This window comes from Ochotona curzoniae, unplaced genomic scaffold (genome assembly GCF_017591425.1).
Source record: "Ochotona curzoniae isolate NIBS_2020 unplaced genomic scaffold, NIBS_Ocur_1.0 contig_21, whole genome shotgun sequence".
Lineage (NCBI taxonomy): Eukaryota > Metazoa > Chordata > Mammalia > Lagomorpha > Ochotonidae > Ochotona > Ochotona curzoniae.
Window position 1 is genome coordinate 1,963,915 of NW_024465322.1, and position 23,278 is coordinate 1,987,192.

General features: G+C 41.3%; 1 protein-coding gene across 1 annotated transcript in view; it reads right to left on the minus strand.

Moving 5' to 3' along the window:
• GNAI1 (G protein subunit alpha i1) overlaps nucleotides 1-23,278 on the minus strand; it is a 71,772-nt gene that overhangs the window by 2,904 nt on the left and 45,590 nt on the right. Inside the window, exons 2-6 of the mRNA XM_040971139.1 lie at nucleotides 21,966-22,008; nucleotides 21,735-21,876; nucleotides 11,741-11,898; nucleotides 7,643-7,771; nucleotides 911-1,040 (exon numbers count right to left, since the gene is read on the minus strand). Coding sequence (XP_040827073.1) covers nucleotides 911-1,040; nucleotides 7,643-7,771; nucleotides 11,741-11,898; nucleotides 21,735-21,876; nucleotides 21,966-22,008 — 602 coding nt within the window. The remainder of the gene's footprint in view (nucleotides 1-910; nucleotides 1,041-7,642; nucleotides 7,772-11,740; nucleotides 11,899-21,734; nucleotides 21,877-21,965; nucleotides 22,009-23,278) is intronic.

Here is a 23,278-nt window from a genome sequence, read left to right on the forward strand (position 1 = left end):
TGGAGTGGATCAGTAGAAAGAAGATATTTCTCTCTTTCAAATAAAAGGGCATGGCATCTTCTGCCCTAGCAGCAAAGGCATAGCCACAATCCACATCGGGGTGTCTGAGTCCAAGTGTGCTAGTGAACACCCTGGGGGGCAGAGTGATAGTTCAAGAATCGGGGTCCCTGCCAGGCATCTGGAAGAGCAGTAGCGAAATTTGAGCTCCAGCTTAATTCTGGACCAGTCCTGGCTGTTGTGGGCATTTGAGGATTAAAACAGGATGGAAGAACTTACTGTCTTAGCCCCAGCCCCGCAAAAATAAATAAACACTATATTTTTGAAGGACCCTGAAACATTTTCTAGTATTAACATGAACGAAATGAATGAAAAGTGTTGTACTCCACCTACTACATAACAATTTCCTGGTCGTGAGTCTAAAAATAGAAAATTTGCATTTCTATCTTGATCCCTCAACCCAACCCAATTTTGTACTGAAGTTAATTCAAAATGACAGAGTTTTCAATTTCCGTGTAAAAATATTTTTCCTCCACCAAAAGGTGCTAGAAAACGGCATGGCAGTAGCACAATATAGCATCTGTGTAGCGAAAGTAACTGAATGCGTACATGGAACACTAGAAGAAAAAGGGGCCCTGGATGACTGTGGAGTTGGTTCTACTGGTACTTAGGATGGAGATGGCAGGTGGAGGCTCAGAGAGTGAGAGGGTTGGGATAAGATGTACTCTCCATCTTTTCATTTTTCATAACATCCACCTGCACTAGATTCTCTTCAACCACGCAAGCAGAAAAATGTCAGAGGAAAGAGCTACAAATAGTTGAGGCATGAACAAGAATTTCCCAGGAAAATGCCTTGGCAACATGTCTACCTCGTTGCGCATGATACCCAAACCCCGGAAGTGGCTCTACTTGCCATCTCTTCGTCTTCAGCGAGGACCAGATCATAGTCACTCAGGGCCACGCAGAAGATGATAGCGGTCACTCCCTCGAAGCAGTGGATCCACTTCTTCCGCTCTGATCTCTGTCCTCCCACATCAAACATTCTGCGAGAGAGAAAAACAAGGAGTTAACAGGAGTTACATACAGGTGAGGTGAGATCCAAGCAAAATCTCCAAATAACTGGTGGGGAAGGCAGCAAAAAAAGGCCATTCAGGGAAGAAAACCAAACCGCCGATAACTTTGTCATGGAATGTCAAGAACTCGAAGAGAAATCAAAATATTGTTGAAACAAGAGATATTCATTCACGTGTGAGCCTTTACAGAACATGAGACTGAATACCAAGGATTGGACAGCGGGGATACAGGAGGTCTGTGGGGGGAATAGCAGAGATCAAGAGAGCATAGTCCATTCCCACAGCTGCAGAGGACTCAGAGGACCGAGCTCCACTCTTCCTATCCTACATTGTTATCAGAGTGGGTTAAGCTGTCACCTGGAAGCTGGCATCCCATATGAGAACCAGTTCCAGTCCTAGCTGTTTCATTTCCAAGGCAGCTCCCTGCTACTACGTCTGGAAAAGCAGCACAAGATGACCCAAGTCTTTAGGATCCTGCCAATCATATGGGATGGATTCTAGACAGAGTTCCAGGCCCTTGATTTTGGCCCAGCTCTGTCCTAGCCATTATTGCCACTTGGAGGAGTAACCTGGCAAATGCAAGACCCCTGTTGGTCTCTCATACTTCTGTAACTCTGGCTTTCAAAAAGAAAGAAAGAAGTCTTAAAGAACAAACGAAAAGAAGAAAAAATAATGGTATAGAAAACATGATACAACCAAAATATAAGTAAGTAAAGAAAAAACAGGCTTAGAACTGAGAATGAAAAACTCAGTTTTTGTACAATATACAACAGTAAACCACTGTACGTTAGCAAATGACGTAGCAACACACTTGGAAAAGCTAAAAAACAATGACCTTTCTTCTTACAAGTGTTGATAAAGATAGGCAAAAGTTAAAACCCACAAAGACTACATTATGCAACCTAGAAATAATCACTTATGTAACAGAAGCTCTATGCACACTGGCACATTTTTAAAGGCTGCATTTATCTAGATGGTGCGCTAATTAACACAGTCCCCATTTAATTCCCAGGCAAGAAGCATTTTCCCTACAGAGCACCATTGGCCTATAAATTGAATCTGAGCACATCAACTACTATCATTCCTATTTTCATCCTTTAAGAGGCCCTTAGTTTGGCTTAGCCAATGCACATAAAGGCACTGGGTAACAAAATGATTCTGCCACATGCCAAACAAAAACGAATAGCATACCTAAAGGACAGTTAGTAACGGAGACCAACCAAGAACAAAATAAAATTGAGTTTTAACTGGGTAACCTTTGTCAAGTTGCTTCTTAACACACCTGGAAGACACTTTACCAAAAACGATAAACATGGCTTTGGGAACTTCTGTGACAACATCGTGCATGCTCTCTGTCCACTCAATATAAAAGAATAACTCCACCCAGGCCATCTGCTGTTTTCTCTGATGGCTGATTTTGGCTTGGCTGGCTGGCCACCCTGTTATTTAATCCAGTACCCGGAGACTGCTGTGATGGCATTTCACAAATGTGAGTTACATCTTTAATCATGGAGATAGTCTTCAGTATCGTAGACCGATGGCATGCTGTGAGTTGAAAGGCTTTGGGACCCAACCTGAGGTTTTCCTGACCTAGACAAAATTCTTTCTAAGCCTCTAACAGCACTCATGTGCAGGCAGGTAGCTCTGCCCTATAAACCTGAGCTTCTACAATCACACGAACCCATTCGCTGAAACAAACATAACACATTGGTCCTGTTTCTCCAGAGAGATTCACTGATACAAATTTGAGTACCAAGAGAGAGATGCTACTTTAACAAATGCGTAAAAATGGGAAAGTAGCTTTGGAATTGCATTGTAGACAAGGCTGGACGAATACTGAAAACACTAAATGGGTGGGTGGGGGGGGGGAACTAAGTTGTTTTGAAGAAACAGACATCAGAGGCCAGTCAAGTAAGAACTCAGAGGTAGAGAAGTAGAGCTACGGCCTCGAAGCAGACAGTACCATCATCAACAGTGATGGGAGGGACATGAATACTGGAAGCACCTTTAATGAGGTCTCCGTAGGAAATAAGTTATCACACCATGCAGGAAAGACAATCTTTGTTATGAAATGGCAAACAGTAGGCTGATTGCGTTTTACTGTGCATGACGGTAGAACTTACATCCAACACGGGGGTATGAAGCATGGGAAATTGGCAAAATGTTGAGAGCTAAAACCACATTTTTTTTCTTGTGACTTACAGCAAATGAGGGCAAAAGAGATACACTAAGGAATGAACTGATAAGCAAAATGAAACCAGACACACACAGACATGTGACAATTGCGATACAGATTGAAGCGATACAGCTGCCAGTGAATGAGCTCCGATGCCAGGAAGAGGCAAGAAAGGAATCCTCCTTGGAGTTGTCAGAGGACAAGTCCTTTGGACACAGTGATGGCAATCTTTGCACCTGCAGCACTGTAAAAAGATCACTTCCTAGTGCTCTAAGTACTCAGTTTGTGGTCATTCGCTAGGGCACCCCCCTACTATACACACCAGAGCACCAGATAAAAGGAAATGTTTCCAACATCATATACTTGCATAAAAGAAGCCATGCTTAACTCTACCTCCAGCAACAGTAGTAGAGCTCCGATTCTTTAATTAAAGCTAACCAGCCCGAACAGATACTCCCCATAAAGTCTAGACAAACTAATATGAACTCTCACAGTATAATGCCCTATTCCCTCATTTTCGATTTAATCTCAGTCATAAAGATGTCAGTAACCCTAAAATTATTCCTAGTGGTTAACATCAAGGAGTTACATGAGATGCACGCAACGATCAAGTGATAACCTCTCAGGATACTCTCAGGAGAATCAGTGTTTTTTTTTTTAAAGTTCCTTGACAGACAGAGACACAGAGGGGTCATCCATTCCCCAGTTTAGCCCCACACAGGACTAAGTGAGACTGAAATGAGGAGCCAGGTCGAACACACGGGCAACGGAAGCCTAAGTCCTTGAAGCCAGCACCTGCTGTCTTCCAGGGAGTATGTGAGCAGGGGGCCACATACACAGGTGCCTCCGGTGCAGACTGCAGCACCAGATAAATAATCCTGTCTTCACTCATTCCAGGATCAGGAAACCTAGAAAAGGCAAAGTTAGAAGCACACGCTTGCAGTGATGGCAATGTCGCAGAATTCAATTTCAAAGTAAGAGGAAGTTTATCTCAAGATGAAGACGCACCTGTGTTTATCTTGATGTTAGCAAACAAGAACAGTAACTACACAAAACACACACACACACACACACACACACACATGCTTTTCTGCCTCGCCCCTGGAGCCCAAATGGAGCCAGAATATGAAAAATATGGTTTGGAAGCACATGCTCAAGAGTGCATCCGACCAGCATGAACTGTGAACTTGACTGGCTCAGAATGTCTTAAGTCCCGTTGGATGGATTTAACATTTACAATCATTTCTCAGGGCTTGGAGAGTTCTAACCTTTATGACAGTTGATAGGCCATAATTCATTGCAGTAAGTCTGTATTGTAGTCTCTATTGGATTATGATTGCCTAGCTCTGTTCCAGGGGAACCTGGGCCTGGATACCCCACTTGCTTAACCTTGACTCCAAATATTTTGTCCTCCAAGGATACTGCTTAGAAACAAGCTCTTATCTGAGTGCCATCCTTTTAGTTTGCCTTAGAACACAATCTTTAAGGGAACAAATCCCCAAAAAACTAACGTTCACTAGCTTTAAAAAGAAATACATTTTAAAGCCAACAGCCAATACTAAAACCATGTAATCGTTTCAAGACGAATATGACACATGTTCTTCCATCAGACACAGCAAATTATGTGAATTCAGAGCACTGTTTATTTAATATTCTACAAGAGAAATAAGCAAAATAAAAGAAGGTAAATGATTTTAGTAAGCATAGTGTTAGTGGGGGTAAAAAAGGGCTCATCAATCAAAATGAGGGGAAAAAAATGAAAGCATTACAAAATCCCACCCGCATAGAAGCGTGAAGAAAATATTGCCAGACATATGACTCATGGTCTCTACCCATACAATTATTTAAGACATCAAACTAGGTTTGGGCCTTTGGGGGGAAGTAAGGAAGGGGTGGGAAAAAATGAGAACAGCCACAGGCGACTGAAACTAAACTTCATTTCACTGGAAAATCCAGTTATATGAGCTACCAAAAAAAATCCGTGAAAAATGATAATAACGGATGTATATTATCTAAAACATGTGTGGAAGCCATCAGAGGTATAGACGCATATCCCTGGGGGCTGAGAGGTGATTACTTTTCATCTCTGTCTAGACAACTTTTAGTAGGCAGATGTGTTCAGTAGTTTCTGCTTTCTTATCATCACTGTTTCGGAATACGGTCGTGAACGGTACAAAGTCTCACCCATAATTCACAGTGAAGCCTTCCTTGGAACGAATATCCCAGATCATAAAAATTTGCAGCAGGTGAAGAGAGAAAAATGTAAAATAAAGCCAGCAACAAAATATAGCATGCTTCACTTGCAAACCACATGCACAATAAACTACTTTCTTGACAAGTGCAGGATGATTGAACACTGTGCTGTTTGTTGTTTTTCGTCTGACTGCAGAGCTGTTGCAAAATAAAGGCAGAGGGTAGATATACACTCTTGGGAACCTGAGTATCTAAAAAAAAGAATGAGACCCTCTACTAAGCACAGATCTGCAGGAGAAAATCAAAGATCTGATTAAATTGAAAATTTAGAAAACTATACAAAATTATGAATATTTAGGCAAAGAATAAAAGCTATCTTGGTGCCTTTTCTAAACCTGATTTTCCACAATTACAACTAGTGTACACTCTCCTGGAGCCAACCTACTTAGGAAGCACCACCAGTGTGAAGAAAAGTATTTGATGGGTTCTTACAGCAACCTTGCCCAAAAACGACCAACTTTGCACAGTTAAAAACTAAAAACAACAACAGCAAAAACTTGATACGGCTCAGGTACTCCACGAATTTTAATGCACACTGAATAAATCTCAATGCAGGTTTACATAAGGCAGGGGATTTTCAGGGGTCCCTTCCAAGCTGTGCAAGTCTGTTTCCAAAATCCCTGCTGCTGGATGCTCAACCAGCCTTTAGGAAATGTGACATTTTCAATGACTTTAAATCATGAGAAGCCAGCAGTTTCATAAATGGAATTTCTGCCAACACTTTTATTTAGTTTCAGGGAGCAAATAATGGCAAGGATGGAGAGGAAAAAGGAGGAAGAAAGCCTATAAAGTGTTTTTAATTTGTCTTTTTAGATCAAGTCACACTGCAGTAGTCTGGGGTTTCTGTGGAGGTTCTGAAGGCTTCAGTATAAAGTCTTGTAATGTTTATTATTGTATTTGTTTCTTTTTATTTTATTTCTTTTAAAACGATGTGGTTTCTTAAAAGAACTACAAACAGAGCAGGAGAAAGAGACAGAGAGAGAGAGAGAGAGAGAGAGAATGCACAAGTGAATGTATGCACTGTTTCACTCCCCAAAATCAAGAGCCTGGAATGTCAAAAAGGAGCTGCAGCCAGGTGCTTCAGCCACCACCTGCTCATCTCCCAATCACACTGGCAGAAAGCCTGGTAAGTGATGCAACAGGGACTCGAACCGGCATCCCTTGGCATGCTGGACATTGGAGGCAGTAACTTAACTCACTGTGCCATGACACTAGCCTCTGTTTTTGCACGATTTCACTGTTATTATCTTAACCAGGGTGAGGTCAACCAGAAATGATGAGTAGCAATACATACTTAATGGCAATGGGTTAAAAACTGGGATCGGTCAGTAGAGCACTTAGCAGAAGGAAGTCATGCTACCTAATTCCAGATTCAACCAACCTGAAAGGGAGAAGTCTATTAAAGTAACTGACTACAATGTCTGTAGAAACAATACAAGAATCTGAAAACAGAAGTCCAATCATCCTCACCCCTTAGAAACCGTTTTTTTTTTTTTCCCCTCAAACAGAAATTCAGCTCCACACATCTGCATGAACTGCTTTGTTTGATCTCCATGGGCCTGCTTCATTCATTACAAAATGAGGAGACTCAATAAGAGAAAACCAAAGATCTTTCCTGTGCTGGCAGGAGATGGTTGAGTGTCCTCCGCACAGACCCCAGTAAGTTCATATGCAGAACACTCCAAATTCAGCAAGCACTGTTCAACTGAAACAGTGCAATTTTCACTTTGTTATGAATGAGAATCTCCATGAACAAGTTTGAAAAAGCACCTTGTTTTTCAGGATTTCCACCATCAAGCATATGTCTCCTATCGGTAAAATTTTTACCCAAAAATGATAGGACACTTTGAAAATATACTACACTGTCCTGCAGCAGCAACCAACGAGTTAGCCAATAACTACTTCTACTGGCATTGTTGCAAAAACCATAGGCAAATGAAATTTGTCAAGGTATTACTCATGCATAAAAATATTCGTCCTAAAGCAGCTTCCATTTTTTTTTTTAATTTCCGTTCCCCCACCACCCAACTCTTTTGTTCCATCATCGGAGATTTTCCAACTATAGCTTCCAGTGCTACAAATGTAGTAATGTATTTTTAAAAAAAAAATCCCAAAATGGACATGAGGTACTGGATTTACTCACTTAAAATGGAGATCTTTGAAAGTGAAGTGGGTTTCAACAATGCCTGTGGTTTTCACTCTAGTTCTAAGAACGTCTTGCTGTGTTGGAATATAATTGGATTGGGCTATTCTGTCCAAGTCGTTCAGATAGCTGGAAAAAAAAACAAAACAAAACAGCAGCAAAAACAATGTTAACAATAAACGAAGCCAACAAAGATGATGGAGCAAGAAGAGCAAACCACACATGATCACCGGAAGCTTTCACATTTCTTTGTAATGAGGTAAACAACCCATTTAGGCTTAGCTCTTATGAAACTCCCACTGAAACGAAAATATTTACACTTCTTCGGCCACAAAGTTCTTTTACTATTTTTAACAACTGTACTTAAGGACAGTGACTGGCAATCAAGAGAAAGAACACAACGTTTTTTTTTTTTCTTTTAAAGTCCAGATGAACACAAAACCATGTGTCTGCTTCTTAAAATTCTCCATTACATTTTCTGAATCTAACCTGGAGTTGACGTTCCAGATGCAACTCTTCTGTATCAAAGTCTTTTGGAGAAAGCTGTGAGGAAGGCTGAATGAGATGTTGGTTTCTCTCTACCTGACCTTACACACAGGGTAACACAAGGCATGCTTCCTTATCCTGCAGTGTTAAATACCAATATTGTACTTCTCAGTTTTAGTCATTCACCAATACTTTTGTCATAGATGTGAAGTACACTGCAAAAGACACACGTAAGAGATGGGAAATGCAGTTGATCTAACAACTAAGACCCTTGTTACGACGCCAGCATCCATGATCAGAGTGCTTGGTAAGGAAACCTGGTTCCATTCCTGCCTCTAGCTTCCCGCTAATCAAACGCTGGGAGACAGTGGGTGTTGACTCACGTGATCAGATCGCTCCCCACCCACGAGAGAGCTCTGAATTTTGTTTTGTACTCCAAATATCACCCCACTGCAGTCTTGACATTTGTGGGTAGCTGGGAGGTAAACTGGCACACAAGATTTTTTTTCTCTGTCTCCCTCAAGTGAATAAAATCAATAAAATAAATGCAGCTCACAACATGCAATGTAATTCTTTGTGTCAAACGGAACAATCAAAAAATCATGAAAAGTGAGGAACAGGGGAGCAAATGTACTCAGGCAATTAAAGGCTTCATGGACATTGAGAGAAGTAGATACACATCCAAGTAGCAGAAGCTAAGACAGGAGGCCATTTCCATCAGGACCAGATGCCAACAGCATGGAGAAGGGACCGTCTCAACCATTTCGTCGTGCCTCTTCCTAGGGTAAGGTCACGAGCAGGCTACACACAACCCTCAACTAGAGGTCAGGAACACAACTCAGGGAGAGCTGGGGATGTAGAACATCTCCACAGACAACATAAGGCCACTTACAGAGGGTTTCCAACTGTGGTAGCTTTAAATTGGCAGCACTCTGAGAAACTGTCCATCAGCCATTTAGAATGTGCCCTTGCAAACAGAAAGGAGCTCACTAAATATTTGATTTATCAGAGACAGGGTCGGAAAGCTATATAAATACTTCAGTAGCAGCCAAAATGTTCTAGGCAGTCAGGTATATACATACATACACACACACATATAGCCATTGCTATTTGAATGGCTGGAGCTAGCAGCTTGGGTTGTCTGCATTCACTGAACCAAAGAGAATCCTATTACCTGATCAGATTGATTGGTGAGAGTCTCCCAGTACAATCTCTGTCTTTATATATATAAAAGGTTCATTTGAAAATCTTTATAGAGAAGAGGAGAAGGACAGAGAGAAAAAGGGAGAGAGATCTGTTTGTTGCTTCACTCCTCAGAGGGCCGCAAGGGTCAGAGCTGGGCCAGGAGGAAGACTGGAGTTTCAGCCAGGTCTTCCACTGGGAAGGCAGGGACTCAACACTGGGACCAGTTTCTGCTGCTTCTCCAGCCTTCAGCAGAGAAACGGATGGGAAGTGGTGCACTTGGAGACGAACCAGTGCTCCTAGGAGATGCTGGTGTGGCCAGCAGCAGCTTTCGGCTGCTATGCCATGACACTAGCTCCTAAACCCTGCTTTTAATTCTACATCAGGCAACAACTTCAAAAAAAAAACTTTGTGGAAAATGCAATTCAAAGACAAAAGAAAATTATTTGGGTGCAAAAGCATTTTGCATTCCATACATCAATTTTTCTCATCATATATACTTCCTATGAACTTTCTGTAAATGCCCCTTTAAAGTGTACCTTATGCAAGAAAATGGGATTTAACAACAAAGCAAGTCACACAGCAAGATTTCACTCAAATATTGAGGCATTATTTAATACACTGCAATAATTCATAAATGGTTCTCTATGTAGAAGTGCTATGGTTTCTAAAAAATAATGCACATGTATATTTCAACAAGATAAAACAAGTATATTGAAAAACTATAAAAGAGCATGGGTGACAACACAAATGGCGATTTGACAAGCTTGAGAGACATGGCCACATCCCTCCTGCTGAAAACAAGATAGCCTCTAAATATCATGAAGAAAAATCCTTGTGCAACTTCCTTTGCTCTTGAAAAAATGGCTGCATCACCATCTCAAGATATTTTCCTTAAAAGGGTGACCTTTTTTTTTCCCAACTTGCCTTCTAACCTCTGTGAATCTAGGTTATTCTTTCATCCCTTATTAAACAAGATCATACTGAATTGACACCTAGGTGCCAGGGGTGCTAGGATACAATGTTGGTTTTACAGCAGGGACGAAAAAGAATCAAACAGTCACAGTATAAACGTAAGTCCGATAACCTTAAAACTCATGCACACCTAAAGGAAAATGCATGAGATTATGTATTCTTCAAAGGAGAAGCCAGGACTGGCTTAGCGAGGCAAGGATATTTCCTTGTGGAAGGAAGGGAGAGACGGGGAGGATTACAGAGGCCATGAGATTGAGTTATATATTTACTATTTACCTATAGACCCCATATATACAAAAGATGAGCTAGAGTATTTAACGCATAGGTAAAGAAAATCAGGGTAAAGATTGCCAAGCTAATTCAGTGGTGTGCGTTACATATTCACTCACACCAAACCGCACTACATGTGCCGTGGTGTGCTCTGCCGTAAGATAAGGGGGCCCTCGGCTGCCACACCCCATTTATCTCTTTGTCACTATGGCAAAGTGCATGCATCGACCCAAACAGGTCGATGCCTGTCATCTTCTATCTGCTTCGGATTTATATCCCTACAAGTCGATAGCCCTGTCAAACAGACAGAATGACCCTGGGAAGCAAAGTTAATGCCGGGCACACATCTTAAAGACAGAGGGATGCTTCAAAGAACAGAGCTGTAGTTTCGGAGCGTGCGTACGCATGCATACGTACACACACAGCAAATCAGGGAGAGCAAATATGTGGGTTGCTTCCCCTCACCTTATTTATTTTATTTTAAACAAAAAGAAGCCTTCCTAATTAGGCTTTTATGACAATTTGTTCAGCTGATTTTCTGGGACCACCACTCGCAACACTTGGATCAAGTTTTCTGTTCCCCCCAAAACGGTGCTTAAACAGTTTTTAATACAACTGAGCGTGTACAACAAAGTATGTTCGAGTGATGGGCTGCTTTCCTTGGTGAGGCCACCAGCACTATCCTCACCTCCCCACCACCACCCTTTTAAGATGTTCCTGCTGCAACTTCCGTCACAAAGCAGTTCTTCTGTGGCACCAGGTATGTCACAGAAGCAACACAGATCAGTTACCCGGCTCTCTGGCTAGCGCCAAGCAAACCGTGGATACACCCAAACTCTGAGTAAATTCAGAGAAGTTCCAAAGACTTTCCTGGAAGCACCCTGAAAATAGCCCCGTTGGGCATGTTCCAAATAAAGTTACGTAAGTAAGAATCTCTGGAGATACCATTGCGTACACAGGCAACCACAGTGCCGCTATCTCTCTCTCTCTCTCTCACACACACACACACACACACACACACACACACACACACACACACACACACAGAGGCAGTCTTTAAATGCTGAACATCAGGAGCCGCACAAGAACACGTCAGCCAATTGTGCAGTACAACTGCCTTGGAGGTGTATTTGACTTGCCAGCAATTATTCATGAGAGTTGAGCTCTGGAATTATGATTACTTACTACGCTGCCGAGTCATTAAGTTGGTACTCCCGGGATCTGTTGAAACAGGCTTGCACACCACCATCCTTCCACAATCTCTTTATCACTCCAGCGAGTTCTGCAGTCATAAAGCCTTCTTCAGCAGCTCCAGCAAGCACAAAGAGTTGGCGGGCATCATCCTGAACATTGAGCGGCCATTGTTTGAGTAAGAAGGGAGGAAACATGTTAGAGGCAAAAAGTACCACAGGGAGCATTACAGATAGAAAATTATACAAGGACTGACTTCTCTTACGTTTTTCGCAGAAGGGTTATAAATCTCTCTCTACAACCACAATTAAAACAAACTAGCTTAATCAAAGGAACATATTCATAAATCCCAAGTCTATTTTCTGTAGCGTTAGTAATATCTATTACCCAGGAAGTCATCTGCAACTGGAAAAAAATTACTAAATTTACACTTCATGAAGGTGACATGAATCAACAATTCAATTATTTCCTTGTGATCTGTAGACACTTAAAAAAAAAAAGAATGAAATATCTTGTGTCTTGCACCTTGCTCTGCATCATGGTTCGAATATGGCACCTGTAACACCCTTAGCAGTTAACATCAAGAAAGAATATAATTGTTAATACATTTATTATTTCCCATGATATAGTTTTATAAGTATATGGCTCCTTCCTTCTTCGTCTCCATTCCCACCCCCACTACTATTTCCCAAATTATCACACTAGTGTAGTTTCTTAGTAACAGTTACAAGATTAACTCCGTGTTATTTAAATGTCTCATGGCATGATAAGTATAGATAGAGGCAGAAAGTCTAGTTTTGCTACATATGGGTATATTTCCATGTTTCAAAATGGGAATCCTGCTTTGATTCAGGACTCAAGACAGGGACGGCAACACAACTTTCCTACCCAGTATGCTCGTCTACATTGTACAACTCATCTGTGAGAGTATATGGGTGTACTTGATTATCTATTACCTACAATGCTGTACTTTGCCTAAAGGACACGGTACTTGCCCTTTTGGGAGTGGATTATTTCACTAAACATGATGCTCTCCAGTGGGGACCATTTTGTTACAAATGGTAAGATTTCATTCTTTTTTTTTTTTTAATTATTCTTAGCTGAGTAGTATTCTACAGAGTAGCTGGAGCACAATTTGTATATTTTATGGATGCAGTGTAAGAGCAGAATGGGAGAAATCAAGGTGGAAGAAGAATTACTTTCATACAATGGAATTTGGGGGACACCTCAAAATGTGTATTTCAAATCAGTGGGGCACCACTTGGGAGATGTTTGTTAATCTCTGCGGAGAAAAGCAATGATCAGATCTGAATTAGAAACACAGAGTATACTGTTTTTAAAAAGTTCTGGCGCTACTAATGTAGCCACACATTTATTTAAGAGTCACACACACACACTCACATTCATAGTTGCCGTGTGTTGACTCAACCCCTAAATGTCCACTTCAGCCAGAGCTGGCTGGGCACAGCCCTACCCAAGTGGCAAGATCCCAGTATTACAACATCACCATGGCCTCCCAACTCTGCATTAACACAAAGATGGAATCTGAAGACTAGTTCTATCCTCATACCCAATACGAGACAAAGGAACTTTGACCATAAGGCCAAATATTTAGCTATTCAGACCCTCAAGTAACCAGCATTGACCAAGAGAAGCATCATGTGACCCACTACCAAAAAATGCAAAACAAAGTCAGGTGAAATTAAAAAAAAAATATGTATTTTACCTTGTATTTAAAAATATACAGAGGAGGCAGGGTAGGGTGGAGCTTCTTCCCACCCTCCCGTCATAGAGATTCTCCATAGCCTAAGACTCACCACTGTTCTAAGTGAGCACACAATTCAAGGGCCATTCTGCAGTCAGGTGGGCACAGGGCAGCATCTGGTGACAAGGGCCAGCAGCCTGTACCAGCCGACAATAGACATCCAATCTCTTGCCAATGCCTGAGACATTTTCTTTTCGGTTGGAATTCATCATGACAAATAATTAAGTCTCTCAGCATGGGAAGATATTATTCGAGCATATGTTTCCCTTTTTAGCAAATCACAAGACAAATTCATGCCAGCAAAGAACATGTGCCCCATCTCGTCAGTCGAGTGTCTGAAGTCACTCAGCATGGGTGACACAATTTTAATAAAAGTCATCCAGCAGGCCAGATGATCATACGCCAAAGATGCCTGCATTTGGCCACGTGGACGTATTAACATTACATCATACCTGAGTTCCGTACTTGCCACTTTCGTGGCACTTGAGCTCTTGTTACAACGCATCTACACTTACTAAAAGTTTGTGACAGAACAGACAAATGCCTGCCAGTAAGGGTGAAAACATCCTCCTGAAACTTCTGAGGAGGAATCCTGAAGAAAAGACCTAGGAAGCTTTGGGAAGATGTATTTATAGATTGCACTTTGTGGCATTCAAAAATGTTTCTCTCTCTCTCTCTCTCTCTTGTTTTTTTAAGATTCCACGCGTAAGTGAGATCATGCAACATTTTTATTTCTACGTCTGGCTCATACCACTTTGCACGAGTCCCCTGGGTCAAACATAAAAACAGGTCAAAGACAAAGAGAGAGAGAGCACAAAATAGTGGTGCTCAGAGCTGGCGAAGGAAGGAAAGTGGAGCACACAGGTAAAAGGACATCGAACGAGAGTGCAAGATGCACGAGTCACAGCACCTCCAGGGTTGGCAGGAAAAGCACAGCCGGAAACATGGTGTTTGCAGGAAGGAGTTTTGCTAAGTAGAGTGGATTTTCACCTGCTCTGACGATCACACAGAAAGAAATTGGGAGATGGGGCATTTGTTCACCTGCTTCACAAAAATAACCATCTTAACGAATCTCAGAAAATGCTACAAACCTCAAACACACACCACAAAATTCATCATTTTCTGAAAAAGCGATATCCTCGCATAACCTAAACCCTCCTCCTCTTGAGAACCTCATCGGAATATGCCACTCCACTTCCCTGCTTCCAGGTCACGTGTTTGAACAGGAAAGCACTGCAGAAGTTATTTTACCTAATCATTTGCTTTACAAGGTGAGAAACAAAACAAAACCAAGGTGCAGATAGGTTTCGCAACATACCCCAAATCCCAAAGCTAGTCACCCAATCACATCCATTAGTTGAGTTAACGGAGTGCAGTAACCGTCTAAAACAGGATACATTTCCAAAGTGGGCAACCATGGACATGACTCTGTCTCGTTATGGGGTGGAGTCTCTGCAAGACTCATGAACAATGTGTTTCTTACGAACATTCACAAACATCAACATGTGTGTGACAAGAGGTAGAAAATGCAGAGGGATTACTGGAGATGACAATGCAATGTGGTCTGGAAAGCTACAGGTGAGTCATGTAGCTTACAGGAATTCTTCCGTGGTTTTGGGGGTTGGAAATAAAAGGATGCTCTTTTCCAGGCCATTACCTGATAACAGCAAGGAAAAAAAAATCTTGGATGAAACCCAGTTACAATATTTTCAAATGAACAAGAATTAAACCAAAATAATTTAGAGAATACAAATCCAGCACAGGGTCCCAAGTACTCTGGGAACCGAGAAAGGGATCTGAAATGCTTTTGTGCCAGGAGACAAATAGAACCAATCTTCTCTTCTGTGGAGGGTCAAGGCAGGATGTCCTTTATGAGGGATGGCTCACTTTATGTCAAGCTGTCACCTGGTTGACAAGAATTCACAGGAACCTACCCAGGATGGGGAGACACGCCCCTGAAGGAGCATGCTGGCTGTCTTCTCCAATATTACAGATCATAAAAGGTAAGAAAGGGTAGCTTGCAGTGTAGACACAGCGCAAAGGAGCATTCTTAAGGCAACAGATTGCAACTTCCAGTTGAGTGAGAGAACTCTTTCTAATAATAAGAGTCTCAAGATGCAAAAAAGGGAAGGGTAGTTTTCACTGCACTGCAACAGAATGGGTAAATGAGATTAAGAGTTTAAACAGAAAATACCAAAAAGCCCTTCTAAAATAGAGGCTATGAGATGTGATAAAGGATTATTTAAAAAAAAAAAAGTTGGTACCTTTGAATTTCCGGCCCCAGGGAATAACACAGTGATATCGTGACTGACAGAGAGGAAGTCTCCTTCTGTGGGTTAGCTGCTGACGTTACTACAACGAGCCAGTGATCTTGACTACAATGAATTTTCACATATCTCATCTACCACATCTTATCAGAGCTAGCACACCCTTGAGGAAATCCTAAGAGCGATAGTTCATCGCTCTGTGACTCAGATGGCCAACCTCGGACACGGAGCACCTGCTTAGATTAAGTTATGTAAATGTAAGACACGTTTTCTCTTAAAAACACAAATGTGATCAACGTAGAAATGACTTTGGGCAAGAAGGCAGGAAGTCATTTTTCTCTTTGCCCACAGGATTATGTAAAAGGGTGAAGAAGCCCCAAAGTAAAATCATCTAAGTTACTTTTTTAAATTAAATTGCAAAGTGCAAACTTTTTGATTAAATTGCAGTCTATTTAGAATAAAGCGTAAGTTTGTTTATGTCAAGAAGGAAAGTGACTGATAAATGTGCCACAAAAATGCAACTTACAAATATTTTTATGAGTTTTGTAAATGTGCATATCGCTATTTTCAAATTAATAAAATAAAACAATATTGACACATATGTGTTCTTCATTGGGACTTCACAGAAACTAACGTGAGGATACAGAAATCATTGACAAGTGAACAAAACAAAGTAGAAATAAACTGTGCAGAAATGCACGTTACAATTCAGTTAATGTCCTCTTTACTACATGTGTCTAGCAATGTGTGTCAGAACCAAAAAATATACAACACCATGCCTCCCTATCTCAGATCTCAAATCTAAACTAGGTTACTACTTCCACAAATAAATATTCACATGGGGGAAAAAAACCATCAAGTAAAACTATCCAAGAACAGTTTGAAAAGAGAAGACTAGCAAAGTAGGACTGAACTTTTCAGATACGGAACACACAAGATAGGGAGTACGGCGAAGTATTCACAAAAGGCGGTAGTGGAGAATACAGCAACCCTGAACTTACACGGGAATACAACAGCCAAAGATGTGATCATTCAGAAAGCATTGGGTGGTAATGAGACAAGCATGGAGAGAGTGAAGTATCGTGTTGATCCTGCCTCAAGGCTTCCAAAACAAGGCGCCAAGGGATTTAAGAACAAGCACAGAAATGAAGGTTAAAACTTGCCCTCCCCGCAACAAAAAATATGTAAAAAGAACGCCAGGTTTGGGCAAATTTTTGATTGTCACAGGATGTTGTAACAACAGGAAAACAATAACAGGAATTTACAATACATAAGCTACCATAATAGTAAAGGCAATAATAGATCGAATGCGTGGAATGCGTTGTGCAAAGGGTATGTTCACAAATACGGGTAAGGAAAAGATATTCAGAACAGCAAGACTCCAACAGGAATAAAACGAACAAACAGGAAGAAATAAACATATCATGAATAAGGTCAGAGGAAATTGGAAACACCCAAGTTGGAAATCCAATTAAAACTGACCCTAGGTTTACAATTTACAAGCCAGCAGAGTTGTTTTTTTTTTTTTTTAAATTAATGTAAGAGTCTTAAATGCTAGCTGCTGAGTGGGCTAAGAGAAGGAAGGCATTATAAGAAATTGCTGTTTGCCAGGTACAACCTTTCTCAAAAGTAATCTGGTCAATCTGGCAGGCAGATACAAGATAGACAAATAATGAAAATAAATGACAAACTCGTTGGAACAGACAAGCACCCTTAGGTAAGGAGCAAGGTAGGATGCTAAAAGTGCATTCCAGGCAAAGCTTCTTGTTCCCCACAGCGCAAGGTACTTCACAAAAGAACTTTTCAAGCTCTCTTTTCATGCAGGACCAATCTGTTATTTTATTCTTGTGTATTTCCCGATTTATTTCCGAACTAATGGTACTAAAAAGCTAAAATCGAACAGCCTATAAAACAGAAACTCTTACTTGAAAACGAGCAGAGATAACAGATTCGTCTGCTATTTGCTATAAACCAGTCTAAACACACAATTTCATTTCCCTGTTTACCTGCACACAATCTTATTTGTGGACCAGCATCAGCTTATGGACTTCTTTCAGCACCTTTGTTCCAAGTCACCAGTAGTAAAAGACAGGCTGATTGGGGTCCCTATGTAATGCTTCCTGAAGTTCAGGTGACAGTCCAAATGATCACATAGGAATGGACCATCATCATTATGAGAAACTTTGAAACAGACCATATAGATAAAATAGGATTGCTCTGAGTCAGCCTTGAAAGCAATATTATTCCCCTCTCATTTGAAATGTGCACTTCATGGGCATCTTTTGCAAACCTGTTGACTGCTGAACTTGGGGCAAATCACAACCAGTCAGTCACCTTTCCTTAGCCTTCCTTTGAAGCCAGTTTGCACCAAATCAACCTAAGCGAGACCCAACAGAAATATCAACAGGCACTTTTCTGGCTTGAGGGTCTCGATTCTCCAGTTCACCCGGATGACACCTTATGAACGCACACAATGAACCCACACTAGGATGGGGTGGTCATTACCTACTGGTCAATGCTGTGACGCAACAGGAAGTAATGTGATTTCAACAATAACAGATACCTACAAATAACAACAGCAGCAGCAATTTATGGAGCATCAATTACGAGCAAAGCATTTGGCACATATTTGATACTCATTCTGTCATCATTACTCAAAAAATTCTGTAAGGAAGATGCTATCCTTATGTCCACTTTGTTGGGATGCAACATGCTTGGAAAAATTACTTCAGTAAGTAAGTGATTTAAGAAAAAAAGAATGTATGAATGAAAAAAAAAACGGTGAAAAAACACAGGCAATTTAGTGCTTAAAGGAATAAGTTGACATCGCTGAAAAACAGAATGATTGTTTAACTTACAGCTTTAAGGCAAGAGAGGGTCAGAGTGGAAAATTCCACCCATTCAGCAACAAAAAATTAACACTTCCAAACAGGTGAAGAGATAAGTAGAAAAAAATAAATAAATAAACCTGCACATGTTCTAGAAAAATAGGAGTATTTTAAAACACAACCAGAGGTGAAAAATGCCTTGGCAATGAAATCAAGCAAAGATATCAGTATAAACTTCAAGAAAAGCACAGTTATTTAGCAAGAAGGTATGATTTCAAAAAAGCCAAAAAAAAATACACTGAGAAAAATTCTTTGTAACACATAAGGATGGCTACTATCTCTAATGTTGAAAGAGAAGCAGTGTGAAAAAGGCACATAAAATGTAACAGAAACCAGCAAAGGACAAGGAAGAAATACAAACAGGTAAAATGTTTCAAAAGGACTTTACACATCAGAAAAGTAGATACTAAAAAAAAGACTATTTCTCATCATGGATCAGTGGCGAGACATTCAAGAGTTAATAACATCTGAGTTGGTGACACTGGGAAGATGGTTAAGGATGCACCCTCAGAAGGAAGACCTTTCAGGAGATGCCTGGGATGACACAGAGGGGGAAGCCATCCTTCCAGATGCTTGGGTGACACAGAGGGGCAAGCCATCCTTCCAGATGCTTGTACCCCATATTGGAAGACCCGGGCCATGTCTCAGCTATGATACACTTCAGATCCCCGCCCCTACTGCCAACCCAAACCTGGGAGACGACATTGGTTCTGGGAGATGACATCGGTTCCTGGCTCCTGGCTTTGTCTTGGACCAGACCTGGCTGTAGTAGCCACGGAGAGTCAAACAATAGACAAGATGGCTCTCCACCCCTTGTTCTCCCTCTGTCACTCAGCCTTTCAGATAAATAGATGAATGGATGGATGGAAAAATAAAGCCTATTTTTTTAATGGCCTATTGCTTGTCTTTGGAAACCCGATTTGTGACATTTACCAAAATTAAATATCTAATTATTTTTCAAATTGGCTCTAATGCTTCTAAGAATTTATATTACAGAAACACAAATATATTCAGACTAACTTTTAACATAGCTCCTTATGTACAGAGTGATTTTCCCTTGATTTTATCTGGAACATTTACTGGCATTGTAACACTCAGCTCCAATGGCTCCTCCTCTGCTCACGCCATGCTTAGTTGATCTCAGCATGGCTAAGAACAGTTCCCAGGGCTGGCTGGGGTTTTCAGCTTGGAGTGGACCACTGGGAAGCCACCTGCAGGTATGCCGACCTCTGTGCCAGTGAGTTCAGGATGACAGCAGGTACCAGGACACATCCCGAGAGGCAGACAGCAGCAGAGCCAAGCAGCACCGCAGAGAGCAAAGTGGTCCCCAACACAGACCCAAAGCAGCGCAACGCCACTGCAGAAAAGAAGGCACGTGCTGAGAGAGTCACCTTTCCCAGTGGGTCCTGAACCTGAGCAGAGTCCCTTTTCAAAGAGTTAAAGAGTGGAGCAGTAAACCAACCTGAGAAAGTAACTGGAAAATAAAGTGCTCGCATCCCTTAAAACATTGCTGCACCGTCCCTTAAGCGCAGGGCACTGAACCTGTCTCCTACATATGTGGCGTCTGACTGCACAAAACCGTAGAAGTGAATTTAACATATCATTTCAACACAATCGCCATAAAGTACATCACCAGAAAATCAATGATCTGAAGGTCTATTTAGAATTCTCAATTGATCAATACTAAATTTAGATGAACTGTCTTGAAGGGGGAAAAAAAACTTTAAACAAATGTAGTCCTGTGAATGCTAACAAAAATATTTTTTTAAGGAACTTGCGAGCAAATATCTGGCAGAGCTAAAAGCACCAATCAACACTTGCTGTCACTCCAAGCTTCCTAATCATGGACACCCTAGGAGGCAGCGGGCGATGGCTTAAGGAGCAGAGTCCTTGCTGCTCGTGGGGAGACATGCATTGGCTTCCTGGCTTTAGCCAGGCACAATGCAGGTTGCTGCTAGCATCCGGGGGATGAAGCATTCCACATGGCCCCTGTTTGTCTCAGAATAAATAGAATGCATATGACAATTTACAAAAAGATGTTTTTAGCAGATTTCTCAAACGTCTAACCTCAGATGTTTTCATTTATGTTACTTTCCTATCAAGCACGGCCTGAGTCTCTAAGTTTAAAAAGCTAGCATACAATAAAACAAACAAAAAAAACCTCTCTACACAAAAACTTCATTATTTTAGTAGTTAAAGCAACACACACACACTTAGTAATGAAGATATAAAGGAACTATGAAGATGAACAGAATTAGCAAAATTATGAAACATCTACTGTGTACCAAACAGCAAGAGTTCACATAAATTTGCCAGTCATATTAAGTTTTAGATCAGTTTTTTAAAAAAGCACTAAAGTCCAATGGAATCATATAAAGCTAACGAACTTGAAGCTAACAGAATAAGCAACCAAAAGTAGGCTAAGAGGAAAGAAGAAATAGAATGTTTTACGGACCTGGGTCACTTCCAAGTAAATTGGAATCAAGTCTTGGAGTTAAACACCCAACCCAGAGAATGGACCATATGACTTCCCATTGTCTTTCTGGTAGAACAAAGCAGTGGAACCAGCTAGTCAGGCCAAAGATCTTCATCTCTAAAACTCTGACAACTGTTTTTTAACAGTCAATATATCCCGTCTCTGATGATAAGCAAAGCTTTCCACTATTTCATCATTTGCCATTTGAGTGTGTTCCAAGTCTGGCATGATTATAAATAATCAGATGTCAGGATTCCAAACGATAAAAAAATACTTTGAAGATTGCCAGTATAATTAAGCCATATATCCAGTTGGAACAACTAAAATCTGTCGTGAGGAGAGCGGGACAACTGGTATAGGGCAGGGGACACAATATACTGCTATGATTGTTGAGTTGTCCAGGTCACAGGATAAAGTAGCAAAGCAGAGCTCCACAGGAGAGATTACCCCACCCTGTAAATTATACAACCCTGGCTCACTGCACTCACTACTCCCTTCCTGACTCGGGTGAAGAGGCTTGATAGGTGACAAGTTACCAAGGAAGCTACTGCTTTTACCCATCAGACCTGCTCCAACCAATTCCATCTCTTACCGCCCGAGCAGACTCGCCGAAGTCTATCTTGAGCCGTCCCATGGCCCTGATGATGGCGATGATGGACTGGATGGTATTGCTGTAGACCACGGCTTTGTACTGTTTGCACTCCTCTTCCGAGTAGCCGGCTTCATGGATGATTCTAACGAGACACAAAGTTCAACCAGGACATGGGCTTTCCTTTGCCCAGAGCAGACGCTTGAACAAATTCAAGATTTTAAATCTACTTACTTCATCTGCTTCACAATTGTGCTTTTCCCAGATTCACCAGCACCTACAAAAATAAAACAAAATTAGAGATTTCCCACTTTCTGATTATCATAGATACCTGGCACCCAACACACACACACACGCACACACACACACACACAGGCACACACACACACACACAGTTTCTTTGAGTTGAATTGATTTCTATTAAATTGAGATACAATATATCAAATATGTAGGTAGAACAAATCTAAAGATTGAATGCATAAAATAAAGAATATAGCTAATAATAACTCTACTGTGTTCAGCCAGGTGGTGGAACAGTAAGTAAAGCCACTGCCTGCACTTTTAGCATCTCCCATGGATGTTGGCTCAATTCCCACCTGCTCCTCTTCCAATCCAGCTGCCTGCTAATGGCTCAGGAATGTAGGAGAACACAGCCCAAGTGCCTGGCCTCTGCATCCACAGGGGAGATGGGAAAGAAGTTCCTGGCTCTTGCCATCAGCCTGGCACAGGGCTGGCCATTGGAAACATCTGGAAGTGAACCAGCAGATGAAAGCTTCTTCTCTGTTTCTTCCTCTCTCTCTGTTTCAATCACTCCCCTCTCTAACTCTTACAAATAAATGATTTTTTTTTTACATTTTTATTTTGTCATGAATGGTAATTCACAAGATAGAGAAGGAAAGTCTTCCAGAGAGATTTATCTGTTGGTGTTCACTTCCCCAAATGGCTACAACAGCCAGAGCTTCTTCCAGGACTCCCACGTGGATGCAGGGGTCCAAGGACTTGAACCATCCTCTGGTGCTTTCCCAGCCGTTAGCAGGGAGCTGGATTAGAAATGGAGCAGCTGGGATTAGAAGTGGCGCCAATGTGGCAAGCTGGTGCCGCACGCAGAGGCTTAACTGGGTCCACCCAGGGGCTAGCCCTTCAAATAAATACATCTTTAAAATATATTGGTTGTGCTATAAGAGTTTTAGTAAACTGTTACATTACAGCTGTTCTTCCCTCAGTGGGTTCACTGATATATGTTGACTAAAACCAATTTAAGGTGCTTCAGTTGAAATTACACGAGATTGGATTTTTAATGCATTAGTGAGCTCCCAGCAACAATGAAAGCAGTTCTTTTGGCTGAGTTGATTACATTTAGCAGGAAGTGTTAGACATAGGAGACATATTTATGACAACATTCATCTCACCTGTTCATTTTGAAATAAAGCGCACTGTGTGCACTTAAGAGAGAACATGGACTTACAGGGTAGATACGCGTGCATGTACAGATAAACCACTGATTACTAGAACTATGCACACATCTGTTATTCCACTGAGCTGCCTGC